This window comes from Takifugu flavidus, chromosome 5 (assembly GCF_003711565.1).
Source record: "Takifugu flavidus isolate HTHZ2018 chromosome 5, ASM371156v2, whole genome shotgun sequence".
In the NCBI taxonomy this organism is placed as follows: Eukaryota; Metazoa; Chordata; class Actinopteri; order Tetraodontiformes; family Tetraodontidae; genus Takifugu; species Takifugu flavidus.
In genome coordinates, this window is record NC_079524.1 from 17,796,186 (window position 1) to 17,814,996 (window position 18,811).

The 18,811-nt window shown below is 41.9% G+C and overlaps 1 protein-coding gene and 5 non-coding genes across 6 annotated transcripts; 5 read left to right on the forward strand and 1 right to left on the reverse strand.

Annotated features, from left to right (window-relative positions):
- Positions 1 to 5,827: 5,827 nt before the first annotated feature.
- On the reverse strand, positions 5,828 to 8,342 carry LOC130526013 (uncharacterized protein K02A2.6-like). Its single transcript, XM_057033345.1, has 2 exons — positions 7,592 to 8,342; positions 5,828 to 7,267 (listed from the first exon to the last, which is right to left on the reverse strand). Exon 2 carries the CDS (start codon positions 6,779 to 6,781, stop codon positions 5,828 to 5,830), a length of 954 nt encoding a protein of 317 aa, XP_056889325.1. The 5' UTR covers positions 6,782 to 7,267; positions 7,592 to 8,342.
- A 1,098-nt stretch (positions 8,343 to 9,440) lies between these two features.
- LOC130526595 (5S ribosomal RNA) lies at positions 9,441 to 9,559 on the forward strand. Its single transcript, XR_008950806.1, has one exon. It is a non-coding gene; the product is annotated as a 5S ribosomal RNA (ribosomal RNA).
- A 1,930-nt stretch (positions 9,560 to 11,489) lies between these two features.
- On the forward strand, positions 11,490 to 11,608 carry LOC130526596 (5S ribosomal RNA). The gene has a single exon (XR_008950807.1). It is a non-coding gene; the product is annotated as a 5S ribosomal RNA (ribosomal RNA).
- A 1,907-nt stretch (positions 11,609 to 13,515) lies between these two features.
- On the forward strand, positions 13,516 to 13,634 carry LOC130526598 (5S ribosomal RNA). The gene has a single exon (XR_008950809.1). It is a non-coding gene; the product is annotated as a 5S ribosomal RNA (ribosomal RNA).
- A 1,939-nt stretch (positions 13,635 to 15,573) lies between these two features.
- Positions 15,574 to 15,692, forward strand: LOC130526599 (5S ribosomal RNA). Its single transcript, XR_008950810.1, has one exon. It is a non-coding gene; the product is annotated as a 5S ribosomal RNA (ribosomal RNA).
- A 1,902-nt stretch (positions 15,693 to 17,594) lies between these two features.
- On the forward strand, positions 17,595 to 17,713 carry LOC130526600 (5S ribosomal RNA). Its single transcript, XR_008950811.1, has one exon. It is a non-coding gene; the product is annotated as a 5S ribosomal RNA (ribosomal RNA).
- The last annotated feature ends 1,098 nt before the right edge of the window (positions 17,714 to 18,811 follow it).

Consider the following 18,811-nt stretch of genomic DNA (forward strand, 5'->3'; position numbering starts at 1 on the left):
TGTGATAACAAAACAACCTAATTGGGGACTATATTTTTGTTGCAAGAACTTTGGCTCTTCAGAAGTTTCTATGTTGGCTTCCACAGATTGTGCATCCACTAGAAACTCAGTGTTTTTGAGGAACTACCAGGAGTGGCTGGAGTGGAGGCCAATGACGCTATAGCTACATATAGCTACATATAGATCACCGTTATCCTCAACCCAAAAGACCACCAGTTGGCGCAGCAATACTAAAGATAGGAGGTTGTGGTGTTTCCGCAGACGCGGAGTGATATCACGCCCAAACGTGCCCTATGTTCTATATACCGTATGTTCGCGACCAAAGGGCGCACCGTATTAAAAGGTGCAGCCTCAGTTACGGCTGCTATTTCTGTATTTAACACATACATCAGGCGCTCCGGATTATAGGGCGCGGGCATGGTAAAACATACCGCCACGATAGCTTAAAACATGCATGCTAGCGCGTATTTAGCAATTTTGTGAAAGTCGGCAAGTCGAACAACTGACAACAATGTTTCCAAAATTAAAATTTTCATATTTTTCGTATTTTGTTCTTAAACCCGCGTGAATGAATCCGCGTATTGAATCCGCGTATTGACGTTTCAACGTCCCATCAGTAAACGGAGAGATTTGGATATAGTCCCCCTGAGGTGGTGTTTTTAGAGCAGTTCTTAACAACTTTCTCTTTGCCTGATAAGAGGTCCAAACATTATTTCACTTCCCTATAAAATACTCTAAAATTTGCCATTCAAGATCAGATACCACCAGGTATAATTCATCCTCTAAATTTTTACAATTTCTTATTCTGTCAGGCTGTTTTTAAACCTTTGGCAACATAAAATAAAGTACTCAACTGTTATTAAGTCATAGGTTCATATATCCTCTTTCATATGTATTAAGTCACATGTTCATATATCCTCTTTCATGTTATTAAGTCACATGTTCATATATCCTCTTCATATGTTATTAAGTCATATGTTCATATATCCTCTTTATATGTTAAGTCACATGTTCATATATCCTCTTTCATGTTATTAAGTCACATGTTCATATATCCTCTTTCATATGTTATTAAGTCATATGTTCATATATCCTCTTTCATATGTTATTAAGTCATATGTCATATATCCTCTTTCATATGTTATTAAGTCACATGTTCATATATCCTCTTTCATATGTTATTAAGTCACATGTTCATATATCCTCTTTCATATGTTATTAAGTCACTGTTCATATATTCTCTTTCATATGTTATTAAGTCACATGTTCATATATTCTCTTTCATATGTTATTAAGTCACATGTTCATATATCCTCTTTCATATGTTATTAAGTCACATGTTCATATATCCTCTTTCATATGTTATTAAGTCACATGTTCATATATCCTCTTTCATATGTTATTAAGTCACATGTTCATATATCCTCTTTCATATGTTATTAAGTCACATGTTCATATATCCTCTTTCATATGTTATTAAGTCACATGTTCATATATCCTCTTTCATATGTTATTAAGTCACATGTTCATATATCCTCTTTCATATGTTATTAAGTCACATGTTCATATATCCTCTTTCATATGTTATTAAGTCATGTTCATATATCCTCTTTCATATGTTATTAAGTCACATGTTCATATATCCTTTTTCATATGTTATTAAGTCACATGTTCATATATCCTCTTTCATATGTTATTAAGTCACATGTTCATATATCCTCTTTCATATGTTATTAAGTCATATGTTCATATATCCTCTTTCATATGTATTAAGTCACATGTTCATATATCCTCTTTCATATGTTATTAAGTCATATGTTCATATATCCTCTTTCATACGTTATAAGTCATATGTTCATATATCCTGATGTTCATCTGTTCAACAAAGGGACAACAGGATGTGTGTGTCTTACCTGTTTGGTCCACTCAGACATGACGTGCGTGCTCGGCGTCCTGAAGTGGAGGTTGAGGACGACCACACAGTTCAGCACCACCACCGTCACCACCACCATGATGAACATCAAATATCTTCAACACCCAAACACACTCAGATGTTTTCCATTTTTTAAATCTCAGCCGGTTGTCACCTGGTTCTGCAGCCCTAATGTATATATAGTTTGGAGAAGCAGAATATATCTGATTCAGAGTTAAAGTGATGTGGAGTAAATGGTGCGTTTACCTACTTCACAATAAGAGGAACGGACGTGGATGTTTCTGGAGCCTTTGAGAGATCAAGAGTAGGAAGACAGACTGAGCGAGCAGCACCGAGATGGACAGTGTCATCTTCTCACCACACACACACACACACACACACACATTTTTATTATCCTTTTTAAAATATATTCAAAAATCTGTTGGGGAGCTAATTATGTTTCTCGATTAATGGCGGCCCCTCAGCTCCGCCCACTACCGATGTTTGCTGCTTTATTAGCTGTGTTGTCCCGTGCTGACGTGATATTCAGCTATAATGTCTGATTCTTTGGGTGCTGTTGAAGGTTAACTCAGTTCATGTAGTTGTGATTCTGAAAAGGTCCCAGACTGTTAATCTGCCTGACGCTGGCTTCAGTACGTTCTGTGACTCTGCACTGACTGTCTGCGGGCAGGTAGTAGACCAGCGAGGCCAGGAAGGAGATGAGCACGCAGGGGATGATGATGTTGACCACGTAGAAGAGAGGTTTGCGTCTGATGACCAGGTAGAAGGTGATGTCCTGATGCTTGTTGCTCTCCATGGGAATGTGTTTGTAGGTGTTTCTCTTGGCGGGTCGGTGGATGATCTCCCACTCACCATTCTCTGTTGGTCAAAGCCAGAGTTCAGACACAAGTGATGAAGTTATGACTGTCAGTCTGGTTGGAGCTGCAGCCAGTCTGAAGGCTCAGGCTCTGGTGAAAACAACTTCTCTGCATGTATCAACAGCATCCAGTACACTGAAAGTCACCCACAAGCTCCAGGACTGTATGCAGTGCAGTAAAAAATAAAATAAATGGAAATTAATCTTTACTTGGTTACCTGTAAAGCTTGCAGGATCAATAATGATCCATTCAACCGTCCACTTGGTTTCAATGACTATGTCTTCCTTCAGGAGCAACCTGATCTCTTTGGCATTGTACGTTAGAGAGCTGCAAGGCAACATGGGAAATGCAGTTCAGAATTTAAAAAGCCTTTTTTCCTACTGGGAGAGTTTAGCTGCACCGTGCATTTTATTTTTGCACCTTTTTCTCCTCTCATATGTGTTTAGATTCTATAAAATCTTGACTCAGCTCAGTTTAAAACATCATGTCAGAGTTTGTCTGCGTTTCAAACAACAATGAAAAATCCTGCCCGTGCATACGTGAATTTGAGCGTGCAGTTCTGCCAGTCAAAGGGGAAATATTTGACGCTGATGGAGCAGGACGATCTGAAGATGGCGGGTGGTAACCAGTAGCAGAGACCTGTTGAATCCACCAGAACGTTGCAGTAGTAGGCCACGTTGAATTGGGCATCGTTGCTGAGGAGGTGGTTGTACACACACGGAAATGTATTAAACATAACGAATTCAAGTATAAATAACAGGACAAGTGATACTTGTTCATTGTTATGACTATTTGATCATGTTAAAGGGGTTGAAACCATATTTTGAAAGATGCAGGCGGTGTTTGATTAGAAACTCTTTCTGAACTCTGGTGCTCTGAAACATCTCCGCTTCCATTTTCAGCTGTTTTTATTATCAATAACGTCAAATCATCCATCCATCCAAATCGTTGTCCTGTTGGACCACCAAAGGACAAACACTTTCCATTTAGCATGGACAAAAAAATCCTGTTTAGCAATAAAGCTCGGCTCCATTCTCAGGTTTGTAGGTGTAGCATGAAGTCAGGCCCACTGCTGCTTTCTGCAGCTTTAGGAGAACAAGAATAGATTTTATCAGCAGACTGTGAGAATAAACAAGTGGAGTTTGTTCCTGATTGTAGCAGGAACCTCTGCGCAGGTAAAGCTAACACAACCAGCTGGATCAAATTAGACACACAACAGACAGTAGATGGGGCCAAAGAGTAAAGATGCTTTTTGTAAAAAAAATAAATAAATATAATAATAAAAAAAAGATACAGCTGAGGCTGAAAGTGTCTGAAATAGTCTAATAGTTTAATTATTTATCCCTCTTCACATTAACAAGACTTTAAAATTCCTCTTCTGTGATTAAGAAGCTCACCCATTTTCTGCATGTCAAGCTTTGCCTCTGTTCAGAGGTTCTGGCTTCAACCATAAACTATTCTAAAAACGGAATAATTAAAATAAGAAAAAGAATCATCTTAGAATAAGCAAGGGATTGCGAAGTACACAGTCACAGATTCTCAATTTAATTTTATGCTTATTTTGTGAATATATTTTAGATTTGATATTTTTTTAATTTGAAACTTTACTGTGTTTCCTTATGTGTTTATCTGCTTTGTGTTATGTGACTGAGGATCAAAACATTTTTACATGTACATTTTGGCATAAGTTAAAAATACATTAGTGTAATTCTAATAGTGTAATATCATACTGTCGAAATATTTGCATGAGGAAGTTTATGTAATGACATTTTGGGTATAAATAAAGTTGATGAGTCTAAAGTTTAAATGTATTTGTTATTTGACTCTTTATTTGCATTTTGAATGAAACTTGAACGCAAAGTTGTCTGCTCCTTTGTTTACTTCCGGTTCCTGTCGCTAGTTTCCGGTCTCGTGAGCTCACTCTCGCTAGCTTGTCACTGACGGTGGTTGTCAGCGCAGCATCAGCGAGTCTCCAGCCCGGACGCGGCTCCTTCGTGCGTCCACAGAGGCTCCGTCTGTCTCCTACTGACTTGTATCTCTACATTTTGTCGTCGCTGCTGGTTGTCAAACGTTTGCTGGAACTTGTGGCGCTCGGCTGCCGGCGACGGCAACTATATCTGTTTTAAAGAAGCGGAGGAGACCGCGGAGGAGGTTCCGAGGATGAACCCTCAGTGCGCCCGCTGTGGGAAGATCGTCTACCCGACAGAGAAAGTGAGCTGCCTGGACACCGTGAGCTGGATGACCCGGAGAAGCGTCCTTTTAGTCCGTTTTTGCGAGGATGACAGAAACGGGAACCTTTGGGCAGGTCCTGTGTGTGTTGTCTTGTTATTTTATATGACAAAGAGACGAGACGTGTTTCAGCCAAGCGTCTTTACTTGTTCCAGCACGTGTACCCCTTGCCTGCTACCGAGCATGCTGGGTAATGTAGTTGTCCTTCTATTAAACACACAACACCACATCTTCCCCCCTTTAAAGAAAGATTTATCCTTACGCGAAGACATAAAAAAATTAATTTTTTTAACTTCTTGGCATTGTAACTGTTTGTAAACAACTTTCTGCGTAAACTTTGTTTTAGATTGAAGAAGAAAATAATAAAGTGCAAATTATCTAAACATCTGAACAGCTTATGAACATGTCAACAATTCCCAACAACCCACAAAGTGCTCAACAGGTCTCGATCAGCCTCTTAGGTGGCTGAACATGTCTCTTTGGTCTCGACAACCCTGCAGCAGGTGGTGATGCTTGCACTTTTGTCAAACCATGGTCAGCACGATCAGGCCCACTACCAGCCGGTTCTGCCGATCCAGCTGTGTCCTGCTGGACGGCTTCCTGGGCCACAGTGTCCCTCTGACTCTGCAGCAGCTGAAGATCTATGCGGTTCCTTCTCAACAGCAGACCACTGTCCACCTGGACTCTGTAGGATTGTGGAGCAACTTCTTCCTGCACCTGTCCGGTTTGCTGCCATGTGCCTGTGGAACAGTCCCTGAGACGAACATTGTCTCCAGGCTTCAGCATAGGCAGGTGTTTTGCCTTCCGATCATGCCGCTTGTTTCTCCTTCTGGCCCTCCTTCGACTTTCTGATTCTGGATGCTCCTTTGGGTGTCAGCAAGTCCTCACACACTGGCAGGTTAGATCGAATGCGCCTACCCATCAGCATTTGTGCTGGCGACAGTCCATTTTGTAAGGGTGTGCTCCGGTAGATCAGAAGACTCTTTTGGAAGCTGTCATTGGTTTGTGACTTTTTCAACAGGTTTTTTACAGTCTTCACAGAGCTCTCTGCCAAGCCATTTGATTTTGGATATGTTGGGCTTGGCGTGGTGTGCTTGAATCCCCATTCTTTGGCAAAAACAGCAAACTCCCCGCTAGAAAACTGAGGCCCATTGTCCGAAAACAACTCGCACGGGACACCGTGTCTGGCAAAAACAGTCTTTAGATAGCTGATCACTGTTTTGCTCGATGTCGACTGCAGCATTCCAACTTCAGGAAAGTTTGAGAAGTAGTCAGTGACCACTATGTAGCTCTTTCCATCCCAGTCGAACAGATCAGTTCCAACCTTGTAGTAGGGTCTGTGGGGCACTGGATGAGTCATCAGCGGCTCAGCGTGTTGTTTTGGTCTGTAGATGCGGCATAGTTCACATGATGCCGTTATCTGGCTAATATCTTGATTCATTCTTGGCCAGTGCATTACTTCCCTAGCTCTACGCTTACACTTGACCTCTCCAAGGTGGCCTTCATGTATCTTTTGTAGCATCAGTCTACGTAGAGAAGAAGGAATAACAAGCTTGCTCCCTTTCATCACGATGTCATCCACCACCGTGAGCTCTGCTCTACAATTCCAGTAATCTTGTATTTTAACAGGGCAATTCTTTTTATTGTCAGGCCATCCTTTCAATATTGCACTCTTGAGTTCTGTCATTGTTTCATCTGCAATAGTCTCTCTCTGTATTTGCAGTGTTTTGTCTTCAGTCACTGGCAGAGATGTGACAACCATGTCCACGTATGCCTGTATTTCTATGCTTTCCTTACTGTCTGGCTGTTCTTTCTTGTCTACTGCCCTAGACAGAGTGTCGGTACATGTATTTTCCTTGAGTGTATATCATGTGCACGTCGTATTTTTGCAGCCTGATTAGCATTCGTTGTATACGTACCGGCGCTCGTCAAGGCTCGTGATGCATAGGCAACAGGTAACCACTGCTCTTCATGTTGCTGCAGCAGCACTGCTCCTGAACCATATTGTGATGCATCTGCCGAAATTCTGGTGCTCTTCTCTGGGTCGTAGAACCTCAACACAGGTGCCTGTGTCAGAATTTCTTTCAGTTTTAGGAAACACTGTTCTTGCTCGTGAGACCAGACCCATTCAATCTTTTGCTCAAGCAGACTCCTGAGAGGTGCTGACTGTGTTGACAGATGTGGGACAAATTTGGCTAGGTAGGTGACCATCCCCAGGAACCTTCTGACCTCATCTTTGTTAGTTGGTCTCTCCATGTTGTTAATAGCTGAGTTGTTCCCCTCTTCACTCACAACATCTCCCACAAAGGTAAGTGATTTGACTCCGAACTCACATTTGTCTTTGTTAAGTTTCAGATTCACCTCCCTTGTCTTGTCCAGCACTTGTCTCAGTCTTCTGTCGTGTTCTTCTCGAGTTGAGCCCCAAACGATGACATCATCCATCATTGTCTCAACTCCAGGAATGTGCTCAAAAATCATGTGAATAGTCTTATGATAGACCTCAGGTGCCGACAAGATACCATATGGCAGACGAAGAAATCTGTACCTTCCCTCTGGAGTGTTGAATGTGCACAGACGGGAACTCTCCTCATCCAGTCTCATCTGCCAGAAGCCTGACGAAGCATCTAATTTACTGAACCATTTAGCTCCAGCAAATTGTGCCATGATTTCTTCTCTGGTTGGTAACTTGAAGTGTTCTCTTTTGATTGCTTTATTTAGATCCCTTGGATCTAGGCACGTTCTCAGGGCACCTGTTTTCTTTTGCAGAACGACAAGCGAGCTGACCCATTCCGTTGGCTCGTCAATTTTCTTGATGACTCCCAGTTTTTCCATGCGCACCAGTTCATCTTTTAGTTTTTCTCGCAGAGCAAATGGAATTTTTCTGCAAGGATGCACAACAGGAGTCACACTTTTATCCACACGTATCTTATGTCGACCAGGCAGGCATCCAAGTCCTTCAAAACAGTCTTTATATTCCTCCATAAGTGATTCCTGAGTATTTGCAGTATCTGATGATGTCACTACAAACACTCTTTTGACCAGATTGAGCTTTATGCAAGTACTGAGACTCAGGATTGGTTGTACACTCATATCCACAATCAGTAGTTGTGCTCTTATCTGTCGACATTTGTGTTTGAAGGTTGCAATACAACCACCTTTCACAGGAACACGTTCTCTGGTATATCCACTCACTTTTGTTTTTACCGGATGAATTTTGCTCTTTACTGTCAGTTTTTTGTAATCTTCTAAGGATATCAGATTTACATGAGCACCTGTATCTAGCTTGAAAGGTATTATTGTCTGGTTGAGTTCTAGTGGCACAATCCATTCCTCTTTCTCGGTTGCACTAGACCGCACCATGTTCACTATGAACTCATCATCCTCCTCTTCTTCAACTGTGTGGACTTTCTGTCTTGAAGCCGCTCTGCAGCATTTAGCATAGTGATTGTTTTTTCCACAGTTGTTACAGATCTTTCCAAATGCAGGGCAGGATTTAGGCTTGTGACTGCCTCCACACTTACCACATTTAAACTCCATTTCTTCAGAGTTATCTTCTCTTTGGCAGATTGTTATTCTTCTTTTTTTTTTATGTAGGGCATGCACCGATGTTTCACTCGCCTCTTTTGGCACACTTGTAGTTTCTGCTCTCCTTTACTCACACTTTCCTTCCTGTCTTTCTCAGCTTCGAAGTGCATTGTCCATTGTTCCACAAACAATTCTATCTCCTCCCATATCTCTCTAAGAGTGTCAAATTCGCACGTTTTGCTTAGCGTGTGAAGCTCTGTACTGTTCACTGTTACAGTGTAGCTACTCCTGATTGTGTGTAAAAAACTTGTACCTCTCGAAGGTCACATTTTGTCTTGGTACAAAGTATTCTTCAAACTTTGCCATTAGCTGTGCTAGAGTCTGCTACCGAGCATGCTGGGTAATGTAGTTGTCCTTCTATTAAACACATAACACCACACTCTTTAAACATTTTTATGATGGTGAATTTTTCAATCAATATCTTCCGTTTGATAATGCCCAAAGCGGGATTCGAACTCTCCCTCTGGGGTCTTCAGGAGGTTTCTATCAGGTTGTCTGTTACAGCGATTCTCGACTGGCCCGCACCGGCCCGGGATCGATCCCTGGCCATGGCACATTGCTTTTAACTTGATTTCATTTATCGGAGTTGAATCTTGTTTGATTTGTTTGAAGACGTTTCACCTCTCATCCAAGAGCCGTTCTAGGCAGATTTGATGATATGACGCTCATAGGTTATATAGCCTTTTCTTTTGGGGGGAATGGATTGGAGGCTGCTCCAACATTGACGTTTGGACTGTGACAAAGCAAAGTGGACAACCTCCACCAGAATAAGTGTTTCAAGAAAATAAGTTTGAGTTGTATTAACTTCAAAGGGCCATTTTCTTGCGGCTGCTCTCGCTTACGGCCATACCACCCTGAGAACGCCCGATCTCGTCCGATCTCGGAAGCTAAGCAGGGTCGGGCCTGGTTAGTACTTGGATGGGAGACCGCCTGGGAATACCAGGTGCTGTAAGCTTTTTGCACTCCTCCACTGGGTCAGCAGAGGCCGCCAGTGTTCCTGATAATTATCCAGCCAGATGTTATTCACTTCTTAAGTACTTCTAACATTGAGATTTAATGTTGCACTATTGTACATCGTTTTAGATTTAATATTTTATGAGTGTGTGTGTGTGTGTGTGTGTGTGTGTCTGTGTCGCAAGGATGATCGGCGGTGGAGGAGACAGAGGGAGACGGGAGCTTCTTTACTCCAAAAATTTATTTTTATTTTCCAAAAATAAAGTGGTGTCAGAAGATGCCAGGTTGAATCCATACAATAACATACAGACCCTGCACACTTTTACACCACCACAACTTTGACTCTTTCTCCAACAATTCTTTTTTCTCCAAAATAACAACCAACCAACTCAACATCCCACCCCGTCTGGGGTCTACTCCAGGGCTTCTATAGCTGTAGCCCTCCTACAGGTGAAACAATTATCAAAATTATTACGCTAACTAATACATTTACAAACTCAAAATAACAATCGAACAGAAAATATAAAATATGCGTAAAACGCCCAAAACAAATTTCCACCATCAAAACCACCCAGTGCATAGTAAAATACATGTTCAACTTACTCTTCTAAAACACCCCCGCTAAAATAGATTGTGCCGTAGCACCTCGCGAAACCCCTCCATGTGTACAATCATTGAACAGTCCATCGGTTTCCCCGAACCAGGAAGTATGTCCTGCTGGTGAGCTATTGAAATATTGGTGCTTTTGATAAATGACAAACAAATAAACCTGATGCTTTTAAACAGCCATAGTGTGAGTGTGATTCTTTGGGCAACGTTAAACAGACGGGAGGTGACACGGTGAGGCAATATGACGCGCGTTGTTTACTTGGGTGGAACTAATTGGAACATAAATGCCGGTTGGCCATGCCGTGCATGTCGGCTACAATGTATTCCAATAAGAAGCGATGGTAAAAAGTGGTGTGTGTGAAATGCTTCAACCGAGTAAACCAAGACAGAACGGAATGGAAATGAAATGCAAACGTGTCGGCGTAAGTGGCACGGCTCACTCCGTGTGTGTGTGTGTGTGCGTGCGTGCGTGTGTCTGTGTCTGTGTGTTTGTGTTTGTGTTTAAATAAAATTGAATTTCCCACTTTGGTCCACACTATTGTCAACATTTCTGTCTTCGCAAAAGCCAACTCAAGGCGGCAGAGTCCGGAATTGAAAACAATATCTAAAGAACTCAAGTATCATACTAACAACACTAATATTCCATCTGTCTATCCCCAACTGAATTAACTCCCCACCTATCTCATCAGAATATTTGTAACAGAATAAGCAGATAACGTAGCATTTCCCTGTTCATATCTGCGACTTGCAATTGAGAATTTGTCAATAAAACTATGCTATGACACAAACTACAGTTTAATAGACTGATGTGCTCCTAAAAAGATCAGCATTTGTGGCTCATAAACCTCACAGACACTGCTTTGCTCTTTAAACATTTTTATGATGGTGAATTTTTCAATCAAATATCTTCCGTTTGATAATGCCCAAAGCGGGATTCGAACTCTCCCTCTGGGGTCTTCAGGAGGTTTCTATCAGGTTGTCTGTTACAACCGATTCTCGACTGGCCCGCACCGGCCCGGGATCGATCCCTGGCCATGGCACATTGCTTTTAACTTGATTTCATTTATCGGAGTTGAATCTTGTTTGATTTGTTTGAAGACGTTTCACCTCTCATCCAAGAGCCGTTCTAGGCAGATTTGATGATATGACGCTCATAGGCTATTTAGCCTTTTCTTTTGGGGGGAATGGATTGGAGGCTGCTCCAACATTGACGTTTGGACTGTGACAAAGCAAAATGGACAACCTCCACCAGAATAAGTGTTTCAAGAAAATAAGTTTGAGTTGTATTAACTTCAAAAGGCCATTTTCTTGCGGCTGCTCTCGCTTACGGCCATACCACCCTGAGAACGCCCGATCTCGTCCGATCTCGGAAGCTAAGCAGGGTCGGGCCTGGTTAGTACTTGGATGGGAGACCGCCTGGGAATACCAGGTGCTGTAAGCTTTTTGCACTCCTCCACTGGGTCAGCAGAGGCCGCCAGTGTTCCTGATAATTATCCAGCCAGATGTTATTTACTTCTTAAGTACTTCTAACATTGAGATTTAATGTTGCACTATTGTACATCGTTTTAGATTTAATATTTTATGAGTGTGTGTGTGTGTGTGTCGCAAGGATGATCGGCGGTGGAGGAGACAGAGGGAGAAGGGAGCTTCTTTACTCCAAAAATTTATTTTTATTTTCCAAAAATAAAGTGGTGTCAGAAGATGCCAGGTTGAATCCATACAATAACATACCGACCCTGCACACTTTTACACACCACAACTTTGACTCTTTCTCCAACAATTCTTTTTTCTCCAAAATAACAACCAACCAACTCAACATCCCACCCCGTCTGGGGCTTACTCCAGGGCTTCTATAGCTGTAGCCCTCCTACAGGTGAAACCAATTATCAAAATTATTACGCTAACTAATACATTTACAAACTCAAAATAACAATCGAACAGAAAATATAAATATGCGTAAAACGCCCAAAACAAATTTCCACCATCAAAACCACCCAGTGCATAGTAAAATACATGTTCCTCTTACTCTTCTAAAACACCCCCGCTAAAATAGATTGTGCCGTAGCACCTCGCGAAACCCCTCCATGTATACAATCATTGAACAGTCCATCGGTTTCCCCGAACCAGGAAGTATGTCGTGCTGGTGAGCTATTGAAATATTGGTGCTTTTGATAAATGACAAACAAATAAACCTTGATGCTTTTAAACAGCCATAGTGTGAGTGTGATTCTTTGGGCAACGTTAAACAGACGGGAGGTGACACGGTGAGGCAATATGACGCGCGTTGTTTACTTGGGTGGAACTAATTGGAACATAAATGCCGGTTGGCCATGCCGTGCATGTCGGCTACAATGTATTCCAATAAGAAGCGATGGTAAAAAGTGGTGTGTGTGAATGCTTCAACCGAGTAAACCAAGACAGAACGGAATGGAAATGAAATGCAAACGTGTCGGCGTAAGTGGCACGGCTCACTCCGTGTGTGTGGTGCGTGCGTGCGTGTGTCTGTGTCTGTGTGTTGTGTTTGTGTTAAATAAAATTGAATTTCCCACTTTGGTCCACACTATTGTCAACATTTCTGTCTTCGCAAAAGCCAACTCAAGGCGGCAGAGTCCTGAATTGAAAACAATATCTAAAGAACTCAAGTATCATACTAACAACACTAATATTCCATCTGTCTATCCCCAACTGAATTAACTCCCCACCTATCTCATCAGATATTTGTAACAGAATAAGCAGATAACGTAGCATTTCCCTGTTCATATCTGCGACTTGCAATTGAGAATTTGTCAATAAAACTATGCTATGACACAAACTACAGTTTAATAGACTGCTGTGCTCCTAAAAGAGCAGCATTTGTGGCTCATAAACCTCACAGACACTGCTTTGCTCTTTAAACATTTTTATGATCGTGACTTTTTCAATCAAATATCTTCCGTTTGATAATGCCCAAAGCGGGATTCGAACTCTCCCTCTGGGGTCTTCAGGAGGTTTCTATCAGGTTGTCTGTTACAGCGATTCTCGACTGGCCCGCACCGGCCTCGGATCGATCCCTGGCCATGGCACATTGCTTTTAACTTGATTTCATTTATCGGAGTTGAATCTTGTTTGATTTGTTTGAAGACGTTTCGTTTCACCTCTCATCCAAGAGCCGTTCTAGGCAGATTTGATGATATGACGCTCATAGGCTATATAGCCTTTTCTTTTTGGGGGAATGGATTGGAGGCTGCTCCAACATTGACGTTTGGACTGTGACAAAGCAAAATGGACAACCTCCACCAGAATAAGTGTTTCAGAAAATAAGTTTGAGTTGTATTAACTTCAAAAGGCCATTTTCTTGCGGCTGCTCTCGCTTACGGCCATACCACCCTGAGAACGCCCGATCTCGTCCGATCTCGGAAGCTAAGCAGGGTCGGGCCTGGTTAGTACTTGGATGGGAGACCGCCTGGGAATACCAGGTGCTGTAAGCTTTTTGCACTCCTCCACTGGGTCAGCAGAGGCCGCCAGTGTTCCTGATAATTATCCAGCCAGATGTTATTCACTTCTTAAGTACTTCTAACATTGAGATTTAATGTTGCACTATTGTACATCGTTTTAGATTTAATATTTTATGAGTGTGTGTGTGTGTTTGTGTGTCTGTGTCGCAAGGATGATCGGCGGTGGAGGAGACAGAGGGAGAAGGGAGCTTCTTTACTCCAAAAATTTATTTTTATTTTCCAAAAATAAAGTGGTGTCAGAAGATGCCAGGTTGAATCCATACAATAACATACCGACCCTGCACACTTTTACACACCACAACTTTGACTCTTTCTCCAACAATTCTTTTTTCCCCAAAATGACAACCAACCAAACTCAAAATCCCCACCCGTCTGGGGCTTACTCCAGGGCTTCTATAGCTGTAGCCCTCCTACAGGTGAAACCAATTATCAAAATTATTACGCTAACTAATACATTTACAAACTCAAAATAACAATCGAACAGAAATATAAAATATGCGTAAAACGCCCAAAACAAATTTCCCCATCAAAAAAACCACCCAGTGCATAGTAAATACATGTTCAACTTACTCTTCTAAAACACCCCCGCTAAAATAGATTGTGCCGTAGCACCTCGCGAAACCCTCCATGTATACAATCATTGAACAGTCCATCGGTTTCCCCGAACCAGGAAGTATGTCCTGCTGGTGAGCTATTGAAATATTGGTGCTTTTGATAAATGACAAACAAATAAACCTTGATGCTTTTAAACAGCCATAGTGTGAGTGTGATTCTTTGGGCAACGTTAAACAGACGGGAGGTGACACGGTGAGGCAATATGACGCCGTTGTTTACTTGGGTGGAACTAATTGGAACATAAATGCCGGTTGGCCATGCCGTGCAATGTCGCGACAAATGTATTCCAATAAGAAGCGATGGTAAAAAGTGGTGTGTGTGAAATGCTTCAACCGAGTAAACCAAGACAGAACGGAATGGAAATGAAATGCAAACGTGTCGGCGTAAGTGGCACGGCTCACTCCGTGTGTTGTGTGCGTTTGTCTGTGTCTGTGTTGTTTTGTGTTTTTTTGTGTGTTTTAAATAAATAAAATTGAATTTCCCACTTTGGTCCACACTATTGTCAACATTTCTGTCTTCGCAAAAGCCAACTCAAGGCGGCAGAGTCCGAATTGAAAACAATATCTAAAGAACTCAAGTATCATACTAACAACACTAATATTCCATCTGTCTATCCCCAACTGAATTAACTCCCCACCTATCTCATCAGAATATTTGTAACAGAATAAGCAGATAACGTAGCATTTCCCTGTTCATATCTGCGACTTGCAATTTAGAATTTGTCAATAAAACTATGCTATGACACAAACTACTATTTAATAGACTGCTGTGCTCCTAAAAAAAGCAGCATTTGTGGCTCATAAACCTCACAGACACTGCTTTGCTCTTTAAACAATTTTTATGATCGTGAACTTTTTTCAATCAAATATCTTCCGTTTGATAATGCCCAAAGCGGGATTCGAACTCTCCCCTGGGGTCTTCAGGAGGTTTCTAATCAGGTTGTCTGTTACAACAACAAACAAGCGATTCTCGACTGGCCCCGCACCGCCCGGGATCGATCCCTGGCCATGGCACATTGCTTTTAAACTTGATTTCATTTATCGGAGTGATCTTCTTGTTTGATTTGTTTTAAGACGTTTCACCTCTCATCCAAGAGCCGTTCTAGGCAGATTTGATGATATGACGCTCATAGGCTATATGCCTTTTCTTTTGGGGGGAATGGATTGGAGGCTGCTCCAACATTGACGTTTGGACTGTGACAAAGCAAAATGGACAACCTCCACCAGAATAAGTGTTTCAAGAAAAATAAGTTTGAGTTGTATTAACTTCAAAAGGCCATTTTCTTGCGGCTGCTCTCGCTTACGGCCATACCACCCTGAGAACGCCCGATCTCGTCCGATCTCGGAAGCTAAGCAGGGTCGGGCCTGGTTAGTACTTGGATGGGAGACCGCCTGGGAATACCAGGTGCTGTAAGCTTTTTGCACTCCTCCACTGGGTCAGCAGAGGCCGCCAGTGTTCCTGATAATTATCCAGCCAGATGTTATTCACTTCTTAAGTACTTCTAACATTGAGATTTAATGTTGCACTATTGTACATCGTTTTAGATTTAATATTTTATGAGTGTGTGTGTGTGTGTGTGTGTCTGTGTCGCAAGGATGATCGGCGGTGGAGGAGACAGAGGGAGAAGGGAGCTTCTTTACTCCAAAAATTTATTTTTATTTTCCAAAAATAAAGTGGTGTCAGAAGATGCCAGGTTGAATCCATACAATAACATACAGACCCTGCACACTTTTACACACCACAACTTTGACTCTTTCTCCAACAATTCTTTTTTCTCCAAAATAACAACCAACCAACTCAACATCCCACCCCGTCTGGGGCTTACTCCAGGGCTTCTATAGCTGTAGCCCTCCTACAGTGAAACCAATTATCAAAATTATTACGCTCACTAATACATTTACAAACTCAAAATAACAATCGAACAGAAAATATTAAATATGCGTAAAACGCCCCAAACAAATTTCCACCATCAAAACCACCCAGTGCATAGTAAAATACATGTTCAATTACTCTTCTAAAACACCCCGCTAAAATAGATTGTGCCGTAGCACCTCGCAAAACCCCTCCATGTATACAATCATTGAACAGTCCATCGGTTTCCCCGAACCAGGAAGTATGTCCTTTGGTGAGCTATTGAAATATTGGTGCTTTTGATAAATGACAAAAAAATAACCTTGATGCTTTTAAACAGCCATAGTGTGAGTGTGATTCTTTGGGCAACGTTAAACAGACGGAGGGTGACACGGTGAGGCAATATGGACGCGCGTTGTTTACTTGGGTGGGAACTAATTGGAACATAAATGCCGGTTGGCCATGCCGTGCATGTCGGCTACAATGTATTCCAATAAGAAGCTATGGTAAAAAGTGGTGTGTGTGAAATGCTTCAACCTAGTAAACCAAGACAGAACGGATGGAAATGAAATGCAAACGTGTCGGCGTAAGTGGCACGGCTCACTCCGTGCGTGTGTGCGTGTGTCTGTGTCTGTGTGTTGTGTTTGTGTTTAAAATAAAATTGAATTTCCCACTTTGGTCCACACTATTGGCAACATTTCTGTCTTCGCAAAAGCCAACTCAAGGCGGCAGAGTCCGGAATTGAAAACAATATCTAAAGAACTCAAGTATCATACTAACAACACTCATATTCCATCTGTCTATCCCAACTGAATTAACTCCCCCACCTATCTCATCAGAATATTTGTACAGAATGAGCAGATAACGTAGCATTTCCTGTCTCATATCTGCGACTTGCAATTTAGAATTTGTCAATAAAACTATGCTATGACACAAACTACAGTTTAATAGACTGATGTGCTCCTAAAAAGAGCAGCATTTGTGGCTCATAAACCTCACAGACACTGCTTTGCTCTTTAAACATTGTTATGATGGTGAATTTTTCAATCAAATATCTTCCGTTTGATAATGCCCAAAGCGGGATTCGAACTCTCCTCTGGGGTCTTCAGGAGGTTTCAATCAGGTTGTCTGTTACAGCGTTTTTCGACTGGCCCGCACCGGCCCGGGATCGATCCCTGGTCATGGCACATTGTTTTAACTTGATTTCATTTATCGGGAGTTGAATCTTGTTTGATTTGTTTGAAGACGTTTCACCTCTCATCCAAGAGCCGTTCTAGGCAGATTTGATGATATGACGCATAGGCTATATAGCCTTTCTTTTTGGGGGGAATGGATTGGAGGCTGCTCCAACATTGACGTTTGGACTGTGACAAAGCAAAATGGACAACCTCCACCAGAATAAGTGTTTCAAGAAAATAAGTTTGAGTTGTATTAACTTCAAAAGGCCATTTTCTTGCGGCTGCTCTCGCTTACGGCCATACCACCCTGAGAACGCCCGATCTCGTCCGATCTCGGAAGCTAAGCAGGGTCGGGCCTGGTTAGTACTTGGATGGGAGACCGCCTGGGAATACCAGGTGCTGTAAGCTTTTTGCACTCCTCCACTGGGTCAGCAGAGGCCGCCAGTGTTCCTGATAATTATCCAGCCAGATGTTATTCACTTCTTAAGTACTTCAAACATTGAGATTTAATGTTGCACTATTGTACATCGTTTTAGATTTAATATTTTATGAGTGTGTGTGTGTGTCGCAAGGATGATCGGCGGTGGAGGAGACAGAGGGAGACGGGAGCTTCTTTACTCCAAAAAATTATTTTTATTTTCCAAAATAAAGTGGTGTCAGAAGATGCCAGGTTGAATCCATACAATAACATACAGACCCTGCACACTTTTACACCACAACTTTGACTCTGTCTCCAAATTTCTTTTTTCTCCAAATAACAACCAACCAACTCAACATCCCACCCCGTCTGGGGCTTACTACAGGGCTTCTATAGCTGTAGCCCTCCTACAGGTGAAACCAATTATCAAAATTATTACGCTCACTAATACATTTACAAACTCAAATAACAATCGAACAGAAAATATTAAATATGCGTAAAACGCCCAAAACAAATTTCCACCATCAAAACCACCCAGTGCATAGTAAAATACATGTTCATCTTACTCTTCTAAAACACCCCCGCTAAAATAGATTGTGCCGTAGCACCTCGCGAAACCCCTCCATGTATACAATCATTGAACAGTCCATCGGTTTCCCCGAACCAGGAAGTATGTCGTGCTGGTGAGCTATTGAAATATTGGTGCTTTTGATAAATGACAAACAAATAAACCTTGATGCTTTTAAACAGCCATAGTGTGAGTGTGATTCTTTGGGCAACGTTAAACAGACGGGAGGTGACACGGTGAGGCAATATGACGCGCGTTGTTTACTTGGGTGGAACTAATTGGAACATAAATGCCGGTTGGCCATGCCGTGCATGTCGGCTACAATGTATTCCAATAAGAAGCTATGGTAAAAAGTGGTGTGTGTGAAATGCTTCAACCTAGTAAACCAAGACAGAACGGAATGGAAATGAAATGCAAACGTGTCGGCGTAAGTGGCACGGCTCACTCCGTGCGTGTGTGCGTGTGTCTGTGTCTGTGTGTTTGTGTTTGTGTTTAAATAAAATTGAATTTCCCACTTTGG